Source organism: Mchenga conophoros, linkage group LG20 (genome assembly GCF_057382185.1).
Source record: "Mchenga conophoros isolate Kocher_MC1m ecotype Shallow Benthic linkage group LG20, M_conophoros_male_GT1.1, whole genome shotgun sequence".
Lineage (NCBI taxonomy): Eukaryota > Metazoa > Chordata > Actinopteri > Cichliformes > Cichlidae > Mchenga > Mchenga conophoros.
Genome location: NC_140545.1, coordinates 20,299,234 through 20,320,780, shown reverse-complemented (window position 1 = coordinate 20,320,780; position 21,547 = coordinate 20,299,234). Strand labels below are relative to the sequence as shown.

Genomic DNA, 21,547 nt, shown 5'->3' with positions numbered 1-21,547 from the left:
CCAGCGCTGGCAAGCGTGGTTTCGTAATAAAACCATAAATGTGAGGTTAGTGAAGGTGACAATCTAGGTTGTCCTTCAGGGATGTTGCAAGTATGTTTTGGGACGTATGGGAGCCCGGATACACCGCTGGCTACTGCTTTTCGAAACACGAATGAAAACTGATTTCAAATGCTTGTAAAATTATGAAAATAATGCAGAAATAGTCTTATAAACTTTACAGTTTCAAGAATACCGACTGGAAATATTATATGTTCTTAAAATTTACCTAAATATTCCCCCAATATTTCAAATTAGAATGACTACTCGGTCCTTATTGTTTTTTAATTAAACGCAAACAATTTCACGGCACTGAGCATTATCAGGGACACGTGTTATTATAATATATTTTTCATCTGTAAATATGAGAACTATATTCGTGAACTGTGAACATTTGCTTCCTGTCTAATTTGTTCCCTCTTCCCTGTGGATTTTGAAAATCACAAAACAGGGACAGCATCGCCGTCAAAACTACTCTGTACCTTTAATTATGTCGCATGACGGAAGATGTAGTAATCTTCAACTGGCTAGAAAACGTTCTTGTGCCGGAAATAAACTACAACTACCACAAGTCTTTCCGCGTACGTCATTTTTTTCTTTTTCACAAACAACAATGGCGTCGCACGGAGCAGATGCGGGTTCCTCCAAGCCCATAGCGTCTGCGGAGGAGCAGCAGGGAGAGAGAAAACCAGCGGCCGTGTCGTTTGGTTTCACCAAAACAGCCAGTAAATTTAAACCGTTGACGAGCGACGCTCAGGCCAAGAAAGATGACAGAGATTACCTGACAGGAATTCATGGAAATGAGCTGCAAAGGTCGGCTTTTTCTGCTAATGCTAACATAACGTTTCGGTGTCATTTACCGGTTACGTTTCTCATCTTAGCTAGTCATTGTAATTACTGTGCTTTTTGACAATGAATAACTATGTATAATTGTTATATGGACACAGTTAGCAACGCAAAGTGTTATTTTGAAACGGCCCCGCCTGACAGCGCTCTAATTTTGTATTTTGGTGCAGTTCAAAGCCAAGTGAGAAACCCAAGGAGCTCATCATCCCTCTGATCCAGAAGAACCGCTGGCACAAGCCGGACCAAGTGGGCCAGAACTCAGAAAATGGAGGCAAAATAGAAAACACAGCCCAAGACAATGACTCTGTGGAGTCTCAAGCTGTTAAGGAGCTCATTGAAGGTTTGTGTATGTGTAGGAAGCAGGGCTGCGAGTACCATTAGATAACACAAATCGCCTAAAACTTCTCTTTACGTTCATAGATTCGCGGAGGCAGCTTGATCTGTGGCAAAATGGCCCTAAGTCAGAAAACATAAACCTCTCCATCCCCCTGTTAATGCAAAACAAAGTGCCAGAAGGCTTTGAGGATGGAGACCAAGTAAAGGTGGACCTGAGGCCTGAATCTGTAAGTATGGAGAGCAACATAAGGACATAAATTCTATTCTATTTGCTGTGCAGTTCAGTCTTATCTTGTCCATATACACTGCTGAAGGGTATAATATTAATTTTATTTTTATACAAAGTTTAGAAGTGTAGTCAAGAAGCTGCACTATGTCTTGTCTATGTGAGGGTGGTGCAGGACATGGATGAGAACCGTGAGATAGTGGTGAGGTGTGCTTGTGATGGTGATGGGCAGGATGACGGGTAACGTCAGGCAGGAATGAAAGTCAGTACAACATACAATACAACTTTATTTATAGAGCACATTTAAAACCCAACGGTATACCAAAGTGCTTCACATAAAAGACAGAAAATAAGACATAAATATTATAAATATTAAATATTAGTAAATATTATAGGACCTTAACAAAGTTCCAAGTACTCTAATAGGTCAGTGTCACTAATACACAGGAATAGCATAAAATGTATATCAAGTAAAACAAGTTAAAAGCACACGTATAAAAGGTAAAATAGAGTAAGCCTAGGGATCAGATACAGGCATTAACGAGCAGGAAAGGCAAGGTTCGACGAGATCTTGGCTGCACGAGGAGTAACTGAGTAGATGATCTTAGTGCTCGAGTGGGAATTTACGATCTAAGGAGTTCAATAAGGTAGCTCAGGGCTGTGCTGTTGATAATTTTAAAGGTAAGCAGCAGTATTTCAAATTGGATGTGGTATTTAATGGGTAGCCAGTGCAGGTCAACTACAACAGAGGTAACAGAGGCAAACCTCCCAGTTCCGGTCAGAAGGCGTGCCGCCGCATTTTGGACAGTTTGCAGTCAACGAAGAAGGTCAGAATGAAGACTGAAATAAAGGGAGTTGCAGTAATCCAGCCTAGAGGTCACAAAGGCGTGAACAAGACCGAATACAAGTGTGTCAATGAGAGGGGACAAGTGTAACAGTGATGCTGTAAGAAGTAGAGGTAGTAAAGGTAAAGGAGTTAACTACCTGGGGTCACCATCTAAAGCAAGGGACAGTGCACAAGAGAGGTGAGGGAGAAAGTATAGACATGGTGGAGATGGGTGTCAGGGGTCATTTCTGACAGAAGCATAGCAGCAAGAGTAGAAGTTTACAAGATGGTAGTGCGACCTGCTATCAGGTATGGTTTGGAGATGTTAGTACTGACAAAAAGACAGGAAGCAGAGCTGGAGATGTTAAGCGTTTCATTGTAAGGGGCCAGAATGAAGAAGATTAGAAATTAGTATATCAGAGGGAGAGCTCAGGTTGACCGCTTTGGAGACAAAGTTAAAAATAGGTTGGGATGGCTGAATTTTAATTAAGGAGCTGCCATACAGGAGGTGAAGAGGAAGACCACGTTCATGGATGTACTGAAGGAGGAGATGTAAAGAATAGAATAGAATAGCCCTTTATTGTCATTGTATATGTACAAAGAAATTGTGGGCGCGCCACTCCAACTGCTGGAATAAAATGTAAATACAAGACAGCAGGAATAATGGCAAACAAGAGAAATGTATACAATCAAGAGGAATATATACAAAAACAATAGAAAGGCACACACTAGAGAACAAGAATAAGGGTTTGTGTGACGGAAGAGGATGCCAGAGAAAAGGGTGAATGAAGTCCAATGAACTACTTTTTTAGACATGCCTGTTTTTATTCATATCCAGCTGTTTCTACTACAGCTGAACTGTACTGACTAAGAAACGTGAAAATTCCAGAGTGATTTGGGCAGCACAATGGTTTCCTCACACCAAGGGGTCCTGGGTCTGAACCTGACAATTAACTGGGATTGTATGGACTTTGCATGTTCTCTGTGTTCTTGGTTATTTTAGCTACTTTTCAAAGATGTGTGTAAGCTTAGTTGAGGTTATGTTCAGGATGTTTCCCACCTCTCAGCCTATGACAGTTAAGAAAATAAATGATGAAATAAGTAAATGTGTAGAAATATGGAATAGAATTATTTGTTTTGATGATAATTTTCTAGAAATCACTTTTTTTGCAATATATTTAAACAAATTTTTATATTTAGAAAAAATGGTGAAAATGGAATTAATGCAAATAAATAAAAAAAATACATAAATAAATAACATGCAGTATGGAATTTAAAAAAAAAACCCATCAAAATGAACATTCAGTTCTGTAGCCACACAGTATATTTGGAACTACAAAGAACTAATACCTGATTGTGACAGCATTAAAGGGGTTGAACATGAAAAACCTGATGATATATCCTAAAAGACAGCTTCTTATTAGATGTTGAATTTCAGTCTTTGCTCAGGGAAAAGTCTGAAATGAAAGGATACCATGGAAATGACAATTTAAGGAACTGATACATAACTCTTGTATTAAATTTAAAGTAGGTGTAAAAAACAAAACAAAAACAAACAACTTTAGTTGTCTCAAAAGTTAAAAATTTGACTCTAATATGACAATTAACTGGAACAATATTGCACTTACAAAATGAATTCTGTTGTTTGTTTTGGGATATAGCCCATGCATGTTGAAAATTATATACATAAATTGTCTTAAATTAGTCAAATTGGTCCTGATAACATACCTGTGGAAATTTTGGTCCCCACTTAGATTTCTGTATGGACATGAGTCCATATCCTATTATATCCACATCCTATTATATCTCAACAGTGTTGAGATATAATAGGCATATTCAAATACCTATTATATTGCCCTTACAGTTAACCCTGCATTGTTTTAAAACAACAAAAACAAAAAAAAGTAAAGCAAAACTAACACTGAAACCAATAAAAACATAAAGATTTTTAAACATTTTTAAAATAAACTTAATTTAAAACAAAAAAATGTTGAATGAAATGCTAAAAAAAAAAGGGAAACTATTATGACTGTATCAAATGTGTATAATCTACAATAGAATCTATTAGAAAGCAGTGAGCAAATAAAAAAAGCCCGACAGTGCAAACTGTCTGGTAGACTGGCTGCTTTGACTCAGACTGAAATTTGAGTGTGGGAAAGTGCTGACTCTGGACTGGGAGACACCCCTGCATACATACACAGCGACACACACTTTGTCATTACAGTAAGACTTTGATAGCAGGCGAGCATCAGTCTCCCAGAGACATAAAGGCAACCAATTGGGTCTCTCTCTGTTTCTTTTCATGTAAAGGCCTCACATGTCTTCTCACTGTCATCCCATATCTGCTCTGTCACTGTGGATGTGACTAGCAAAACACGAGAGTCAGGGAAAATTTGCTCACGGTGCCCCTGAGCTCATTTTCATGCAGCATCCTCTGCGAGGGCTCCCAGCCCCCTTTAGAGGAAGACCTTCAGTGGAGAGAGATGAGCAGGGCTACTGCTGCTGTAGCTGCGGCCTGTTGACTCTGAGTCAGCCGGGACCGAGTCTGACAGCCTGTGGCCAAAAGGCTGAGTAAGACCGGCATGACAAGCTGTTTCTCTCTGTCAGCTGCAACAAACTTTTTTTTTTTTGTGCTTTATACGTCAAAGATTACATAAGCACCTTGTTTAGCCTGTTGGGAATTTTTAATGCAGATGTCTGAATTTTTGAATGTAATATGCTTTAATTTCCAAAATAATTTTGCAGTATTTATTTGTCAGTCAACAGAGGCAGATTATGAGCGTGTTCCTGTTGAGGCTTATGGACTTGCAATGCTTAAAGGGATGGGTTGGAAGAAGGAGGAAGGCATTGGACGTACCTTTAAACAGTAAGTAACAAATTGATAGTTCTGCTACACTGACGTTTTAACACAGTGGTGTTCAAATGTATACTGAAACAGCAAGTCAACTGGCAAACAATTAATTGGCAGCTGTTATAATTGCTGTATAACTGATTAATTCCTGTGGATTTTCTTATTAACCTACAACAGTGGCACAGACTATAAAACTAAAAATAACTAGTAACTGTGCATTATTCTTCACCTACATAAAAGTAAAGCATTTAAATCTTTAGCCTGTTTTACAACCTGAACATGTCTATTCATGTCTATTGATTTATTCCTGTGCCTGCCTAACTGCTATAGAGATGTGAAGCCAATTGAGCACCAGCTGCGTCCGAAAGGATTGGGTCTTGGAGCAGATCGTTCGGCAGTAAAGGACCTGGAGCCCAGCAAACATCAGCGTCCCCCAAAGCCAGGCGAGGAGCGGGGAAAGGAGGAGGAGCTAGTGATGGGTCCCGGGGGTTGTGTGCTGGTACAGTCGGGGCCACATAAAGATCTCTATGGCAAGGTAGAGTTGATCTAGAATCTGTGTGGAACAAAGTCAGCATTTCCCACACAAGGACTGTATTAGACATGCTAGCCAAGTATATTCAGTGACTCATTTGGGTATTTTTATTTATTTATTTTAACTATACAAGTGTATGATTCTCACAATTATTTTGCAAGTTCAGTCTGCTAACAAGTCCGCCCCCTACACCCTTTCACTCCATAGCAAATGTAAGAGATTCTAATTAGGGGTAGAGTAGAAATACAACAGCAACCTTTGAGTCTTCCTCACCTTCCTGCACCGGAGACAGGGACTTGTAACGAATATCTTTGGCAATTTATTCTGCTGTCAGATTATTGAGATCTTCTTCACCTGTTATAACAGGTACCTATTTTATTTCATTTTCTGAAATCCCACACTCTGTCTTCTTTTTCATTACCGCCATATTTGTATTTTATCATATGAAGAAAAATAAATAAATAATTATGAGACATTTCACAAAACCATGTATAAATCATGGGTTGTATTTATGAAATGATCTCATGTAACTCATTTTTGTGCGGTTATAGTAAGATGGTATTTCTGCAGACTCACTGAGGAGGGCTGCGCAACACATTTCGATTAAAGGCTAGTCAGTTTGGAACTGCTTGTCATGTAGTGTGCACCCTAATACAGATGCACAGACAGTGTCAGCGTGTAGGGGCTGGAGTGGAGTTGAGCGCTTGATGTTTGAAAACTGGTTCACTTGTTAGTCATGTGTGCCGTGGTTGAAAGGACTCTAGTTTCACCATCTTGGACTAGAGTAGTGATATAGTCCTTGTTCAGCTCTGTCGATCTGCTGCAAGCTGGAGCAGAAGCCCCCACCAAACCAGAACCAGCAGCAGATGGAGAACTGGTTCATGCTTCGGTACACAGAGCAGAACAAGGACTATCGTTCCCATCTGCAGTCAAGGCGTGGAGCTGGAGTCTGTCCAGTGGCCACTCACTGTGGGAGGCAGCTGTTTATATTGTTCAGTTATTTGTTATAAAGTTCTTGGCTATCACACACAGGTGCATACATGTACAGGCGTGCAGACACTTAGACATACACCAGGTTCTAATGTTAAAGAAATGTAACTGAAGTTAGCCATTTGTTTTGTACTACCCACTTCTGACTATGTGTTTTTCTTTGCCTGAGGTAGATAGAAGGTGTTGATCCAGACAATGCTCGAGTCATGGTGAAGTTGGCTATTGGCAGCAAGGTTGTGACGATTAGTCAATACGCCATTAAACTGGTGGAGCGCAAGGAATATGAGAAATACAGCAAAGATCTCAGTGAGTAACTCTGACTTTTAAAAAAGTGACCTTTATTTTTTTCCTGCATAACGAATTAGAAGAAATCTCACTTAAAATATGGTGACATTTCATTAAATACCAAAATTCTGTTTTGTAAAAGACTTGTATTGCTATTGTAGGTACATATAATACAGATTTATTTTTTAATTAAATATCTAAGGGATCCTGCTGTTATGCAGTGTTCTGGGAATCAGACTTATCCTTTTCAGTGACATTTCACTGAACAGAGATTTAGCCACAGCCTGTATTTACGTTAGCCAGCAGTGTTTTTCCTAGAATGAAAAGGCCATGAAGAATAACTCTTTCAGTACTGTTGTCTGTGTTTGCAAAAAACATTTTTTTTAATGCCATCTAATACTGCTTTTCCCCCAACAATTAGGTCGCCTCAGTAAAGCCCACAAAGACAAGGAAAGGGAGAAAGAGAAGGGAAAGGATCAAGAGAGAGAGCGTCAGAGGCGGGAGGAGAACGAGAGGAGTAGTAACGGCGACAAAGTAAAACACAAGTCCTCAGAAAGAGATCGAGAAAAAGACGAGAAGAAGAGGAAACACAGAGAATCAAGTCAAGACAGGTACATTTTCACTAAGAGATGTAATATTTCAATAATGAGCATTTTAAAGTGAATTATCTGATGGTTTTTTACTTTATCATTTTAACAGCATGTTCTCTGCTTACATGTGTTCATCTTCTGTTTGTTTCGTAGAGATAAGCCTCCAGTGAAAGAAGCAAGGCGACCACCAGCTCCCCCGTCCTGGCTCCAGAGAGACCTAAAAGTTCGCTTTATAGACAAAGCGTTCAAAGGGGGCAGGTACTACAATTCAAAGGTACTCCAGCTTTATTACACCTTTCTATGTCAGTTATTAACAGCTTTGAATTAACAGATTTTAATGTGTTGAAGCTACAGGCAGATAAAAAAAATTAAAGGAAAGGGCAAGCTGATAGGGAATTACATACCACCACAGCTTTATTGTGCCTTCATTAGATTTTGATGGGGTTTTTAACTTTTCTGACAATAGCAGGCTTATACGGTATAACGAACTAAACAATTCCTAAATAACATCAGAAATACAAATTTATTGAAATAATTATTCATTTCATGAATGTACTACAGCCCGCACGTCTCACTGTTGCAGTCTATGTGGCACTGCATTCCTGATTTCTCCATTCTCCCTGTTATTGGAATTCACAAATAAGAAAGGAGGAAAATAAAACATTGTGTTAGCCTTGCGACAGACTGGCGACCTGTCCAGGCAGCACCCTGCCTCTCGCCGTAAGACAGCTGGGATAGGCTCCAGCCCCCCCGCGACCCTGAAAAGGATAAACGGCACAGAATGGATGGATGGAAAATAAAACAAACACCATCTTGTGACGTGAACTTAGTTGGGAAGTAATTTAATCTAGAAAACTGGGCTGGGGACAATACGACACACTTTGTCGAACTAAGTGGTCTCTGTTTTGTTAGGTTGCTCACCTGCATCAATAAGGTGGAGTTTCAGGACTTGCTCCATTTACTACTTGAAGTTGTCATTGTTCACAGCTCACTGAGCTCAGTTGCCACTGCTGGTAGAGACTGCCCTCTGGTGGTGTTTCTGGTTTCTGGGCAGCATGCCATGATAGATAGCTTTGTAGAAATAGATGGTCTAGTTTTGGGTTTTTTTTTTCTGTGACAGTATTGAATGGATGAGTTCCTGCCCCAAGTGGAGGAGTTCAAGTATCTCGGGGTCTTGTTCGCGAGTGATGGGAGAAGGGAGCCGGAGATCGACAGACGGATTGGGGCTGCAGCTGCAGTAATGCGGACGCTGCACCGGTCCGTCGTGGTGAAGAGGGAGCTGAGTGTAAAAGCGAAGCTCTCAATTTACCGGTCGATCTACGTCCCTACCCTCACCTATGGCCACGAGCTGTGGGTAGTGACCGAAAGAACGAGATCGCGGATACAAGCGGCAGAAATGAGCTTCCTCCGAAGGGTGGCTGGCCTCTCCCTTAGAGATAGGGTGAGAAGTTCGGCCATCCGGGAGGGGCTCAGAGTAGAGCAGCTGCTGCTCCACATCGAAAGGAGCCAGCTGAGGTGGTTCGGGCATCTGACAAGGATGCCCCCTGGGCGCCTCCTGGGTGAGGTGTTCCAGGCATGTCCCACCGGGAGGAGGCCCCGGGGCAGACCCAGGACACGCTGGAGAGATTATATCTCTCGGCTGGCCTGGGAACGCCTTGGTATTCCCCCGGATAAGCTGGAGGAGGTGGCTGGGGAGAGGGAGGTCTGGGCCTCTTTGCTTAGGCTGCTGCCCCCGCGACCCGGCCCCGGACAAAGCGGATGAGGATGGATGGATGGATGGACAGTATTGAAAATCCTGCTGTCAGAATTTCTAAATACCCTACAGTTCAGCTCAAGCCTACTTTGCACTGACTCTCTAAGTCTTTGAAATTCTACCGAGGCCATAAATCATTCTTGTGAAAAGAAATTCTCCCATTTGATGCTTTGATGATGGTTTTAGAGAGTACTAATATGACATGAGTAGTTGGTTTAAGATTTGGTGACACATCGAAGTGTGGCTACTTGTTTACCAGTGATGGGGCCATTATCATCCAGGAAGAGCCCACTCCCACTGCGATAGAAATGTTAATCCCCCAGAACAACTTTGCATTAAGTGCAGTAACCCCAACAGGAACAGAAAAATAGCCCTCACAGCATAAACAAGCTGGATATACCCTCATTGTTAGGTTAGGGACTCAGGATTTTCCTTTAACTTGTTAGCGGTGTGCCAGTTTGCATTAGAGATGGCTTTATTAGATGTGAAAATAAAGGACTAGAAAGCCCTTTTTAATTGCCTTTTTTAGTTTCACACTCTATATAGAAAACTTTTAATCCTAAGCAGCTGAAATAGACGAATCACTGCTTTGTTATCATCATGTAGCATGTCAGAAACTACTTTATCTTTCAAGTGTGTTCACTTTTTTGAGAGTCAGACATTAGTTGTAGTTAGTTTTAAACCAAAGTATCGGCATTCACAGAAAAGCCACAGAATGTTGCTGTGATAATTTCAAACTTCAGTTTCCGTCAGAGCTCTTAAAATAAGTCTCGTTTTTGTGCAGATGCAAGTGGAGGATGTCCTGACGCCGTCTACCTGTGTGTGCCGAACTGAAGAGGGAAGACTGTTAGACGGTGAGTTATTAGTGTGATCTCGGGCTTGCTCGGTGTTATTTTTCTCAGTCTGTGGCGTTCGTGTTTTCTGTTGCCTAATTGGAGCTTGTCAGGAAATGTGTAAAATGTGTGCTGTCACTGTCTCTGTTGAATTCCTTATTCATCTAACAAGTTAAGGTGTTTTTAGCTGCTCATAAGTTGCATGAAAAAAATTAATCACTGTTATTGTGAGGTGTTTAAGGAATAGACAGATGTGACTTTTTTTGTTAGAATTTGAAGGAAATGTATGGCTTTATTTGTTTTTGAAGGTTTGTTAAATCTTTTTTTCCATTTCTTTGCACATAATGATGAATAAGTTATAATTGTTGACCAGTAGATTAACTTGTAATGCTCATTTTCTTTTCCCTCAGGTTAAGTTTCCCAGGTCTGCACCTTTGCATATTTAAATATAAAGGTGTATAGGTCCTCGCAGCTAACTTTCAACAATGCAAAGCAAATATGGATTTTTAAAAAATGGTTGAACTATCCCTTTTGGCACGACTGAATCTCCAGAATAACCAGTCTTCTATACTGTTTACAGTTAGTTAATTTGAGAGATATGTACAGTTTTAATCTGTTAGGATTATACTCAGATCTCTTCTGTCATGATAAGTTTTGTTTCTGTGTTTTGTTTAAAATGAACTTCATATTGTCCTGGCTGCAGTTGTGCTTTTTAACAGCTAACTTTACACAATGCTATCATGTCAAATCAGTCACTTTAAAATCATGTCAGCATAAAAGTGTTCAGAATCTTTAGGCGCAGGACAAGAATCTGTTTGCAGATTACTTACAGGTAAATGGTCCTGTTGAAGAGCAAGGGGAGGGATTACTGATTATTGTTATTGCCAAAATATAACCTTGAGTTAGAATAATATTTTTACATTTTATTTGTTCTTTAAAATGTATTTGTTGCAAAAATAATAACATGACTTCTTACCACGGATATCTGCTGGCTATGGTGGAAGCATTGGTTATTGTTCTGAGAGGTCGGTCTGCTGATTTAAATCTGGCAACCAGACTTCCCAGATTGGGGATTAATTTGATTCTTTTTCCTTATTGGTTATTAGCAAACATACAGTGGCTTGCAAAAGTATTTGGCCCCCTTGAAATTTCCCACATTTTGTCACATTACAGCCACAAACATGAACCAACTTCATTGGAATTCCACGTGAAAGACCAATACAAAGTGGTGTACACGTGAGAAGTGGAACCGAAATCATACATGATCCCAAACATTTGTTACAAATAAATAACTGCAAAGTGGGGTGTGCGTAATTATTCAACCCCTTTGGTCTGAGTGCAGTCAGTTGCCCATAGACATTGCCTGATGAGTGCTAATGACTAAATAGAGTGCACCTGTGTGTAATCTAATGTCAGTACAAATACAGCTGCTCTGTGACGGCCTCAGAGGTTGTCTAAGAGAATATTGGGAGCAACAACACCACGAAGTCCAAAGAACACACCAGACAGGTCAGCATCCCACGGAGCACTGTTCAAGCGATCATTCAGAAATGGAAGGAGTATGGCACAACTGTAAACCTACCAAGACAAGGCCGTCCACCTAAACTCACAGGCCGAACAAGGAGTGCACTGATCAGAAATGCAGCCGAGAGGCCCATGGTGACTCTGGACGAGCTGCAGAGATCTACAGCTCAGGTGGGGGAATCTGTCCATAGGACAACTATTAGTCGTGCACTGCACAAAATTGGCCTTTATGGAAGAGTGGCAAGAAGAAAGCCATTGTTAACAAAAAAACCACAAGAAGTCCTGTTTGCAGTTTGCACCAAGCCATGTGGGGGACACGGCAAACATGTGGAAGAAGGTGCTCTGGTCAGATGAGACCAAAATGGAACTTTTTGGCCAAAATGCAAAACGCTATGTGTGGCGGAAAACTAACACTGCACATCACTCTGAACACACCATCACCACTGTCAAATATGGTGGTGGCAGCATCATGCTCTGGGGGTGCTTCTCTTCAGCAGGGACAGGGAAGCTGGTCAGAGTTGATGGGAGGATGGATGGAGCCAAATACAGGGCAATCTTGGAAGAAAACCTCTTGGAGTCTGCAAAATACTTGAGACTAGGGCGGAGGTTCACCTTCCAGCAGGACAACGACCCTAAACATAAAGCCAGGGCAACAATGGAATGGTTTAAAACAAAACGTATCCATGTGTTAGAATGGCCCAGTCAAAGTCCAGATCTAAATCCAATCGAGAATCTGTGGCAAGATCTGAAAACTGCTGTTCACAAACGCTGTCCATCTAATCTGACTGAGCTGGAGCTGTTTTGCAAAGAATGGGCAAGGATTTCAGTCTGTAGATGTGCAAAGCTGGTAGAGACATAACCTAAAAGACTGGCAGGTGTAATTGCAGCAAAAGGTGGTTCTACAAAGTATTGACTCAGGGGGCTGAATAATTACGCACACCCCACTTTGCAGTTATTTATTTGTAAAAAAATGTTTGGAATCATGTATGATTTCCGTTCCACTTCTCACGTGTACACCACTTTGTGTTGGTCTTTCACGTGGAATTCCAATAAAATTGATTCATGTTTGTGGCTGTAATGTGACAAAATGTGGAAAAGTTCAAGGGGGCCGAATACTTTTGCAAGCCACTGTAAATGTCAGAATCTGCTGGCTCTGAGTGCTGCCTAGTTGGTATTACTGCAGAAATTCTTCAATGAATGACGTAGCGTTTCTTTTTTTCTTTTCCTGTGGCAGATGTGAAGCAGGACATGCTGGAAACTATTGTCCCAAAAAGTGAATATGATTCTGTAATGGTGGTACTGGGTGAGCACAAGGGAAAGGTGAGCAAAGTAACCTCTCTGCTTTTTATTTATAGATAGATAATTTGTTTAAATCTGATTAGCTAATACTGATCACTATATTCCCACCTGATTCAGGTTGGCCGTATTCTTCAGCGGGACAAGAACAAGTGCAGAGCGATGGTCCAGCTCGACAGATACGAGGATAAAGTGTTCACATTGGACTATGACACCATTTGTCACTATGTTGGGGCAGCAGCAGACCACTGATTTCTGATGTTTACTGTAATATTCACTGTCCTTTTTCCATCGACTTTTTCCCAGCTGTTTTTTTTGTTTTGTTTTTTTAGTTATTATTCAAGTATTATGGATTTTAAAAGATTGCAACTTTGTAATAAAAACTTGTCGATTTTTTTCCCCTTGTACATATGGCAATGCAACAATTGAGAAAAAGCTGCAACAGATAATTTTCACAGTAGTCTTAAGTTTATTATCAGGTTCACTGATGGGTCTAGTGACAACGAGAAGTGAACCTTTGGGTCATATAAAAACATATTTACAAATGCTCTACACGGCAGGAGTATGAATAGAGAAGCTGTCCAAAAAGTTCAGCCCTTCATTTCTGACATGTACACATTTCACAATGAAAAGAAAAGCCTGTCAAACTATGATGTTTAGCATGTGAGCATAATGAAGACCAACTGTAGAGTTGTGGGTTTTAAGTTGCTGTCTTCGTAGTATCTGCTTTTACTCCTTGGGTAGTTGGTTTGCTGCGTTAGCCCGAAGAACAGCTCCTGGACTCGGGTACGGACGCTGCTGGAAGAGAGGCCCCGCTGCTGTGGTGTCTGCACCCGTTTTTGCTTCATTACGTTTGGGCAGCCCACTTGACCACGACCCCCTGCAAAAATGAATACGTTTGTGTTCACTGCATTTGTAATCAGCACTACAATGTCTTCTGTGTCTGAAAAGGGGTTTTGTCAAGCCTGAGAAAACGACCTTGATCAAATTGCAATGACAATCTCAGTTTGGTCTTAGGAATATTTTAAACAGAAACCCTGCAGGTTTAGATCTTAGACATTTCCACAGCAGACAATTTGGCTCATGGTGGCAGGAAAACTGCAATGAGGTAAATTTGGTTAATGACGACTACAGTATGTTGCATTTACAGCTACAATAAGACTGACTGCACATACAAGGATAATGAAACTAGCGTGCTGAAGTAGTATGGAGCCATTTAAGTTGTTTTTATACCTGTGCTTTCTCTGACATGCCAAGTCAAAATGCTGTTTAAAAAAAAGTGTATGGCCCCTTCCCAGCGTTCACACGTTCCTGCTCTGAGGGCTCAGAGCTCATAAGGATACGAGGCCTTTCTGCAAGTCTTTATTTTATGCTCAAGGGAATAAGTGAGTTGTGATAAAAGCTGGTCAAATTTGGTCAAATATTAAGAGTAACTTTTTTGAAAATGGGAGGAAAACGAATCCAGTTCACTATGAACATTATGCTACTGGAATAAAATCTGCCTCTTGTTGAGGTGTGGTGCCTTGCATGAAATGTAGATTTATGTGAGCTCCCTAAACCAGGGATATCAGCTATGCTGATTACCATTTTGAATTTTGAGAGGACACACTCAAAAATTGTACCTGTGCTGTGTGAGGGTTTAGTTCTTACGTCTAAGATAAAAATGCATGATGGGAATTGATTTGGTCTGTCTCTCATAACTATTTTTCAACAAGTGCAACACAATGATTCTGGCAAAATCAGAATACCAGAGAACGACCTGTATATAGCTTATATCGAGGTGACCATCTGTACTGTACCTTGGAGCATCAGAGTAAGCACTTGGATCCATGGGGTCCATCTCATCATCTTTTCTACCTGTAAAAAATATTAAGTGTTCAATATTCAATCATGTGAAAGTTGCTGATGTGTAAACATGTAATGAATCAGATGTAAACATTACCTTTTTTGCTTCGACTGTATGGTGCTGCCTCATCTCTTCTCTGCTTTCTTCTGTCTCTGTCCCTCCCATCGTCACGTTCTCTGTCCCGGTCCCTTTCCCTGTCCCTTTCCCGATCTCGATCCCTTTCCCGATCCCGGTCTCTGTGTCGTTCTCTGTCCCTGTCTGGTTTCTCAACTTGCTTCTCGCCTTTTTCATCTCCTCCTTCTACTAAAAACACAAGTTAAGGCAAGGATCACAAGATTAGCCATGGCTGAAATCTGTCAAAAGCAAACTGTATTCTGAGGTTGTACATTCAAAGTAGCACACGTCAACTGTAACAGAACTGAAATTTGTGATCACTAGTGCTTCTTGAAAACATTACATTATAGAGGCTGAATAAAAGCATACCTCTTATTTTCTTGGCAGGTTTTGTTATTACTGCAGATGGGTCATTTGGGGATAACCAGGCAACCATATCTGTCTCGACATTCCAGTAATAAGGAAGACCACTGTTTAAGGAATAGAAAACATTAGCGATTAATATTGCAACCACAAAATTAAATAAAACTTACTTAACAGTTTAAAAATACACTTTAGCTCTCCATGACAGTAGTTATAATGTTCAAGGACTTCTCAAGAATAAAATGAGAAACAAGAAAGAAAAAGTAAAAAGCGCATTCTGATTGTGAAGTTTATAACAATCATTTTGAATTAAAAGTATAAAATTCTTATTATATTAAATTATAGTATATCAAGTGTACATACCAAGCAGAGTCAAATACTTTGTACCAGTTTGGTGGTAGATTCTCCACTCTGGTGGCTTCATAATCTACATTGTTGTCATCATAATCTTCAGCAATAATCTCCTCATCTGCCCCTGGATTAATTGAAGGGGAAAAGGTTTTTAAAAAGGCATGGAAAAAAAAGCACAAAACATAAGGAGAAATTCACAAAGGGTAGAGACCCGAATATGAAATCTGTTCCACTACCTTGCTCTGTTGGTTTAACAATCCCTCTCTTGGCCAATCGGGCCAGCAGTGCTGGAGGTAAAGGCATCCTGAAAGACGGAGTCCATGTGAAACTCTGTTCATATTATGGCTGAAATTCACTTGGGGTACCAAAATAACAGTTGCAGAACAAATGCTCATAACACATTATTACACAGTATTAAAATAGTCTTATATCAGATAATATAATACATATCATTTACTTTCAATAATATGTACCCTTTGATTAATTAGGACATATAGAAACTCATCATTTACACACAAACCACTAAGTCACATGTGGCCATAAAGTAAAATGCACATGATTACCACCATTATATAGTTTAGTGATCTTTAATATAAGCACATTTTGTAACAGTTTCATTACTTTCATGGGCTATTTTATATATTTTTATCATCATTATGTTTAATATTTTTGGTCCACCATTCATTTCACACTTTACTGAGCACTTGGTTTTGAAACAGTTCCCATATTTACCTGTTTTTTATTCTTCATCTTCTTCTTCTTCTTATCATTATTTTGTTTTGTCCATTTTTTTCTGGGACATTTCTTGTTTTCTGATAAACGGAGATTAAGCCTTTACTGTAATAATTCTATCAAAAGCAGCTTTAACACTGCCCAGAACCACATTTTTGCAGCAGACTTGTCACATCTGTAGACAAGTATTTCCTGCAATAAATTACTGCTGGCTGTTTTGATGTCGATATCACAATGATATTCCTGAATTGTAGTTTAAAGCATGTATCCTGGCAGGTCTGAGAATGACTGAACTCCTGAACTGTTATGTGTCCTGTCATCATTTAAAGTAATCTGCTCATAAAAATTAAAGTAACTCCATAATCCTAATAAAGAAATCAGTTTCCTAGGTTATATGGCCATCGTACGCGAATCCCAGGTAAAACTTTACTAGCTCCTTATTTTATGTGCATGTGCATATATGTATTTACATATATACACATACCTATATATTTTTTCTTTGTGATTATTTGTACCATGTACAATACGAACTGTTTCCTTTAACAAGAAACTAACACGCTTGCGGTGCATCCGCGGCTGCAGATGTAAGATTAACGCAATAAACAAAACTATGCGTCTCCAAAAAGCATCCACACCACACAAACACAAACGTTACCCTTTACTTCAAAAGACTGAACAACAAGAAATAGTTAAATTCTTACCTTTTCTTTAAAAAAAAGGTGGCCCTTTTTTATCGTCAAGCTAACGATACCTCTTTCCAAAACAGCATACACGGCGCGCTTAATGATGACGTAATCACGTCTTCTCGACGAAGACGACGTAAACAGACATGGAGGAGTATGCCCGAGAGCCCTGGTAAGATTAGATTTTAAGCGTTTGTTTGTATTTTAGAACTAATTAAGTTGGAGTCAAGTATTGACTTTCTTAAATTTCATACTCAGCTTTGACGTGAGAGTGAGCAGAAAGGCTCTGCGGTTGTTGCGGCCTGCTTATTAAAGGCATATAAAAAACATAAAGATGTTATATGGAGGCGCCCTCTGCACACACAATAAGCTGGTAGAGTCACCTTTATCTGAAAATGTCGCTGTTTTTAAGTGACAACTGGAGTTAGGATAGAAATTAAAAATAGTTCAGGGTGGATTAATTTCAAAATATGGTTCCAAACAGGCAGTACACGAAGCTTCATTTATTTATTTATCAAGTTAAGACACACCTCGAGCCAAGGTTGATCCCCTACAAGTCAAACTTTAATGATAGTTCAAAGGAACGGGATAAAGAATCCAGATATCAGCCACTTCATTAGGCATACCTGTCCACCTACTGATTAATGTAAACCTACATTCTGTCACTTGGCAACAACATAGTGCATTTAGGCATCTGGACATGGTCATGACGCATTGCTGAAGTTCAGGCTGGAGAAGTTCAAACAGCTTATTTTTATTGATTTTGAACATCACATGATTGCTTTTGGCAGAATGGCCGATCTTTTCAATATTTCCGAAACTGTTTTACAGCCTTTTCCCCACAAAATAATTTCTAGGGTTTTACAGAGAACAGCGTGAAAAAGAGAAAATATCCAGTGAGCAACAGTCATATGGTTGAAAAAGCCTTGTTGATGTCAGAGATCAGATGAGAGTGGCAGACTGCTTTGAACTGAAGGCAGCAGTAACTCAAATAACCACTCCTTACAACTGAAGTGTGCAGTATAGCATCTCTGAATGGACAACATATCAACCCTCAAAGCAGCTGGGCTATGGCAAGAGAATACTAAATTGTCACTTCCCTTCTCCACACCTCATTAGTTCTTTCACTACTGTTTGACATATTCATTTATGATGTTTGATATGTTTTATAACACAAACATAACTCAGAGGTGAGCATTTAGTTATTTGTGTGGCTTTAAGGAACTAGTTCTTCATCCAAGGGTAATATACATTTCTCAGCCAGAACTGTGCCCATATTGTCTTCGGCTTCATCCAGACCGCGATTGATAACTTCTGCATTTTGTATATGAACTGGATGTTAGTTGTCAGATATATCTCCATTGTCAGTTTTCCTATCACATAGAAATCCATTTCTCTCTTAACGCAGCCCCTGGAGGATAGTGGATGACTGTGGAGGTGCTTTCACAATGGGTGCAATTGGAGGAGGGGTGTTCCAGGCGGTCAAGGGCTTTCGAAATGCCCCTGCTGTGAGTTCAAAACACAGGTTTTTGTTTGTTCTTTGGCTCGTCAGGTTGTTAAAGGCAGAATTCAACTGAGCTCTAATATTTCAGGGTGTTGGACACAGGCTGAAAGGGAGTGCAAAAGCAGTGAGAGTTAGAGCTCCACAGATTGGAGGTGAGCAGTTCCTGTTTTTTGTTACACATGGCAGTTAGTTAGTAATATATCATTTTTTGTGTAGATTAAATTGTTTAGGTACAGTTAGCTTCATAAAAGTAGCTGAAGTCTGGTTACTTCTTATGTTGCAGGTAGCTTTGCTGTTTGGGGAGGGCTCTTTTCCACAATTGACTGTGGTTTGGTTCGTCTGAGAGGGAAAGAGGATCCTTGGAACTCTATAACCAGTGGTGCGCTGACTGGAGCCATCCTAGCAGCACGCAGTAAGGAGCTCATTAGCTCAAAAGAAACAATACACCACTGTGTCTCTCTGTGTCAGTAAATACAGCCCCAATTCTGAAAAAGTTGGCATGCTGTGTAAAATGTAAACAAAAATTTTTTGGAATTGGGTTTCTACATTGGGATAATTAGCGTGACTCGCTGAATATTGCATTTTTCTCCAGGTGGACCTCTAACAATGATGGGCTCTGCAATGATGGGGGGAATTTTGCTCGCTCTCATTGAGGGTTTTGGGATTCTCCTAACCAGATACACAGCGCAGCAGTTTCAGAACCGTGAGTGAAGATAATTATGTTTCAGAAATGATATTTAAACTGGGCAGAACAAATGATTTATCAGTAGTTTAGCAAAATGTCACATGATTAAATGTGTGAGTGGTTTTATACCCCTGTACTGGTGTCCACTCCTCAGTTTGACAGAATTATGGCTGGACTTCGGCATAGAGCAACATTTTTCATCTCACTGGTCCCATTTTTACTCACCCTCATCACACTCGTAGCATTTTTTTGTTTCTATCAAAATGTTTTAAAGAACCTGAGGAAAATCGTCCACTCTCTCAAAGTTCTTGTGCAGTTTAATTTGTGTTTCCTGTTTGATTCGTTTTTCCCAACAACACAATTTCTCACAATGTTAATGATATAACAACTTATAAAACATTTTGAAGGATGTGAGACTATTAAAATCGTTTGGGTTTTTTTCTTAGTGTTGCTATGAATAACCAGACAAATGTATGAACATCAGGTTGCCTCCAGCACAGCTCAAGTTAGATTTCCTGCTGAGACATGTCTTATTTTGGATGAGATTGTCACGGTTGATGCTGGCCAACCGTGGGGATGTGAGGAAAAGGAGGACCTAGGCGCGGAGCTCTGAATGCAAGCAGTGCGTTTATTTACAGTGAATGGACAATAACAATAAATCCTCAGTGCGTTCCTGACTCCCGTGACATGTCCTCTTCCCAGTGCTAGTGTTCCTTGTCTCCGCTCCTCAGTGTCTGAGCACCCCGTGCTCGCTTCCCTCTCGTCTCCACGCTTCTCCTGCGGAAATAGCAAAGAGGCAGCCGTAAGACACACACAATGCGGACTAACCATACTAACTGGCCGAGAGACTAATGTGAAGTCACGCAATGATCCAGCGTCGGATAGAGCTCCATCACACTCTTAAGCAGCTCCTCTGACGAGGCTTGATCAGCTGCAGGTGTGTGAAGGTCTTCAGGTGGGGCCAACCACCTGGCACACCCATTAGGCCTGAAGGTGCCTGTAAACAGGTGCTCCCAGATACACCTGCATCCACACACACACACGTATACCTGCAAGCAGGGAGAACGAGGGACAGCAACACCAAAAACACATATAATATAAAACAAGTCCATAACTGCTCAGGGACCCTAGGTAGCTCAGATCCAGGTCCTTGACAGTGATGAGCTGAGGAAAGGCTACGAAACCAAAAAGCCTGAAAGCACAGCAGACCTAGACAGTAGTAATATTCATATAAATATTTCTGAGGGAAACATGGGTTATATATTGATTACATGCCAGTGAAGCATGAAAAACTGACTTTGTTGTGTCTTCTTCCTTGATTTCTCCAGCAATTCCCTTTGCAGACGACCCTAGTCAGTTACCACCAAAGGATGGAGATCATCAACATCAGGGGCAAAGGGGGCAGTTTCAGTAGAGAAGGTTCAGGACTGAAGCCAGCTGTGGACAACCAAAAGCATAACAGGAATGCCAGCACATGAACAGCATCTACCAGGATGACCAAGAGGTGGAGATACTGGTCCCTACTGGATGCTAATAGATACCTCAGGGACAAATTACTGTTTCAGTTATTTATGAGTAAATGATAATAATTTCCTCATGTTTGCACCACCTGAAAAATCAACGTTTTCAATATTTATGGTTATTTTGTTCAATGTGTAGTTCTCAAAACCACATAGTAAATTAAATGAGTTATTATAGCAACACATATCTATTAAAATAAATAATTTTCAGCTCATTTATATTCTTGCTGAGAGTTGGGGACAATGCTCAAGGAACCAAATAAGTTTTATCCAAAAACTGCTTTATGCTTCCAAAGATTTTATACTTGGGCCGATTATGTATTTTAATGACTGAAAGGCAGAAAGTTAAAGTAAGAAAACTGCACATCTTTAAAGTTTTGCATTAGAAAGATATTTATTCGAATATTAACGTTAATATTTATTTACCTGTGAGGTGTTAAAGTCAGTTCAAAGGACATTTGAGGGGTTTTTTTTGTTGAAACTCAGCAAACCCTTTTTTTAAAAATAGTTTTTGTTAATTATAAGTGTTTGTCTAGTCTGTTATCTGTGCACCATTTGTCACTTTAATTGCCGCATAAAGCAACAAAGCACTTTTTAAAAACCTGAAAGTCTCTCATTTCCTGAAATTAGCACCATCCACAAAAAATTCTATCAAATCGATCTGGTTACAAACTGTCAGCAAATATCTATTGTAGTAAACGTACTGTGAACAATGTTCCTAAAAATAATAAAGCTTCAGATGATCTTTAAAAATGTGATCGATTGTTTGTTTGTGACTTCTTTTTCAGGTAATGTGATGAATATTTTTGCAGTCTTGTGATTTAC

General features: G+C 40.0%; 3 protein-coding genes across 4 annotated transcripts; 2 read left to right on the top strand and 1 right to left on the bottom strand.

The window, feature by feature from the left end:
* The first annotated feature begins 403 nt into the window (after positions 1 to 403).
* gpkow (G patch domain and KOW motifs) lies at positions 404 to 13,331 on the top strand. The gene is made up of 11 exons (XM_085258834.1): positions 404 to 849; positions 1,053 to 1,222; positions 1,303 to 1,445; positions 5,030 to 5,136; positions 5,452 to 5,656; positions 6,817 to 6,949; positions 7,350 to 7,539; positions 7,672 to 7,792; positions 10,056 to 10,125; positions 12,863 to 12,948; positions 13,045 to 13,331. The coding sequence occupies exons 1-11, from the start codon at positions 527 to 529 to the stop codon at positions 13,174 to 13,176; spliced, it is 1,680 nt and encodes a 559-aa protein (XP_085114960.1). The 5' UTR covers positions 404 to 526; the 3' UTR covers positions 13,177 to 13,331.
* A 41-nt stretch (positions 13,332 to 13,372) lies between these two features.
* Positions 13,373 to 17,162, bottom strand: pqbp1 (polyglutamine binding protein 1). 2 transcript variants are annotated; one of them, XM_085258836.1, is made up of 7 exons: positions 17,032 to 17,162; positions 15,835 to 15,902; positions 15,611 to 15,722; positions 15,254 to 15,354; positions 14,867 to 15,073; positions 14,724 to 14,781; positions 13,373 to 13,804 (listed from the first exon to the last, which is right to left on the bottom strand). In XM_085258836.1, the coding sequence occupies exons 2-7, from the start codon at positions 15,899 to 15,901 to the stop codon at positions 13,654 to 13,656; spliced, it is 696 nt and encodes a 231-aa protein (XP_085114962.1). In that variant the 5' UTR covers position 15,902; positions 17,032 to 17,162; the 3' UTR covers positions 13,373 to 13,653. The 2 variants fall into 2 exon arrangements, with proteins under 2 accessions (XP_085114962.1, XP_085114963.1); XM_085258837.1 differs by having other exon boundaries at positions 14,867 to 15,070.
* timm17b (translocase of inner mitochondrial membrane 17 homolog B (yeast)) lies at positions 17,103 to 21,475 on the top strand. The gene is made up of 6 exons (XM_085258838.1): positions 17,103 to 17,185; positions 18,422 to 18,521; positions 18,606 to 18,669; positions 18,801 to 18,929; positions 19,110 to 19,220; positions 20,531 to 21,475. The coding sequence occupies exons 1-6, from the start codon at positions 17,160 to 17,162 to the stop codon at positions 20,614 to 20,616; spliced, it is 516 nt and encodes a 171-aa protein (XP_085114964.1). The 5' UTR covers positions 17,103 to 17,159; the 3' UTR covers positions 20,617 to 21,475.
* Positions 21,476 to 21,547: the final 72 nt, after the last annotated feature.

What these genes read in the sequence shown, in the direction of transcription:
- timm17b (XM_085258838.1), top strand. Translation starts at nt 17,160, where the DNA reads ATGGAGGAGTATGCCCGAGAGCCCTG. An exon ending in GAGTATGCCCGAGAGCCCTG is followed by an intron (nt 17,186 to 18,421) that starts GTAAGATTAGAT and finishes CTCTTAACGCAG; the next exon opens with CCCCTGGAGGATAGTGGATG. An exon ending in TAGAGCTCCACAGATTGGAG is followed by an intron (nt 18,670 to 18,800) that starts GTGAGCAGTTCC and finishes CTTATGTTGCAG; the next exon opens with GTAGCTTTGCTGTTTGGGGA.
- pqbp1 (XM_085258836.1), bottom strand. Translation starts at nt 15,901, where the DNA reads ATGCCTTTACCTCCAGCACTGCTGGCCCGATTGGCCAAGAGAGGGATT. An exon ending in TGTTAAACCAACAGAGCAAG is followed by an intron (nt 15,723 to 15,834) that starts GTAGTGGAACAG and finishes CAATTAATCCAG; the next exon opens with GGGCAGATGAGGAGATTATT. An exon ending in ACCTGCCAAGAAAATAAGAG is followed by an intron (nt 15,074 to 15,253) that starts GTATGCTTTTAT and finishes TTGTGTTTTTAG; the next exon opens with TAGAAGGAGGAGATGAAAAA.
- gpkow (XM_085258834.1), top strand. Translation starts at nt 527, where the DNA reads ATGTCGCATGACGGAAGATGTAGTAATCTTCAACTGGCTAGAAAACGT. An exon ending in TGTTAAGGAGCTCATTGAAG is followed by an intron (nt 1,223 to 1,302) that starts GTTTGTGTATGT and finishes TTACGTTCATAG; the next exon opens with ATTCGCGGAGGCAGCTTGAT. An exon ending in ATAAAGATCTCTATGGCAAG is followed by an intron (nt 5,657 to 6,816) that starts GTAGAGTTGATC and finishes TGCCTGAGGTAG; the next exon opens with ATAGAAGGTGTTGATCCAGA.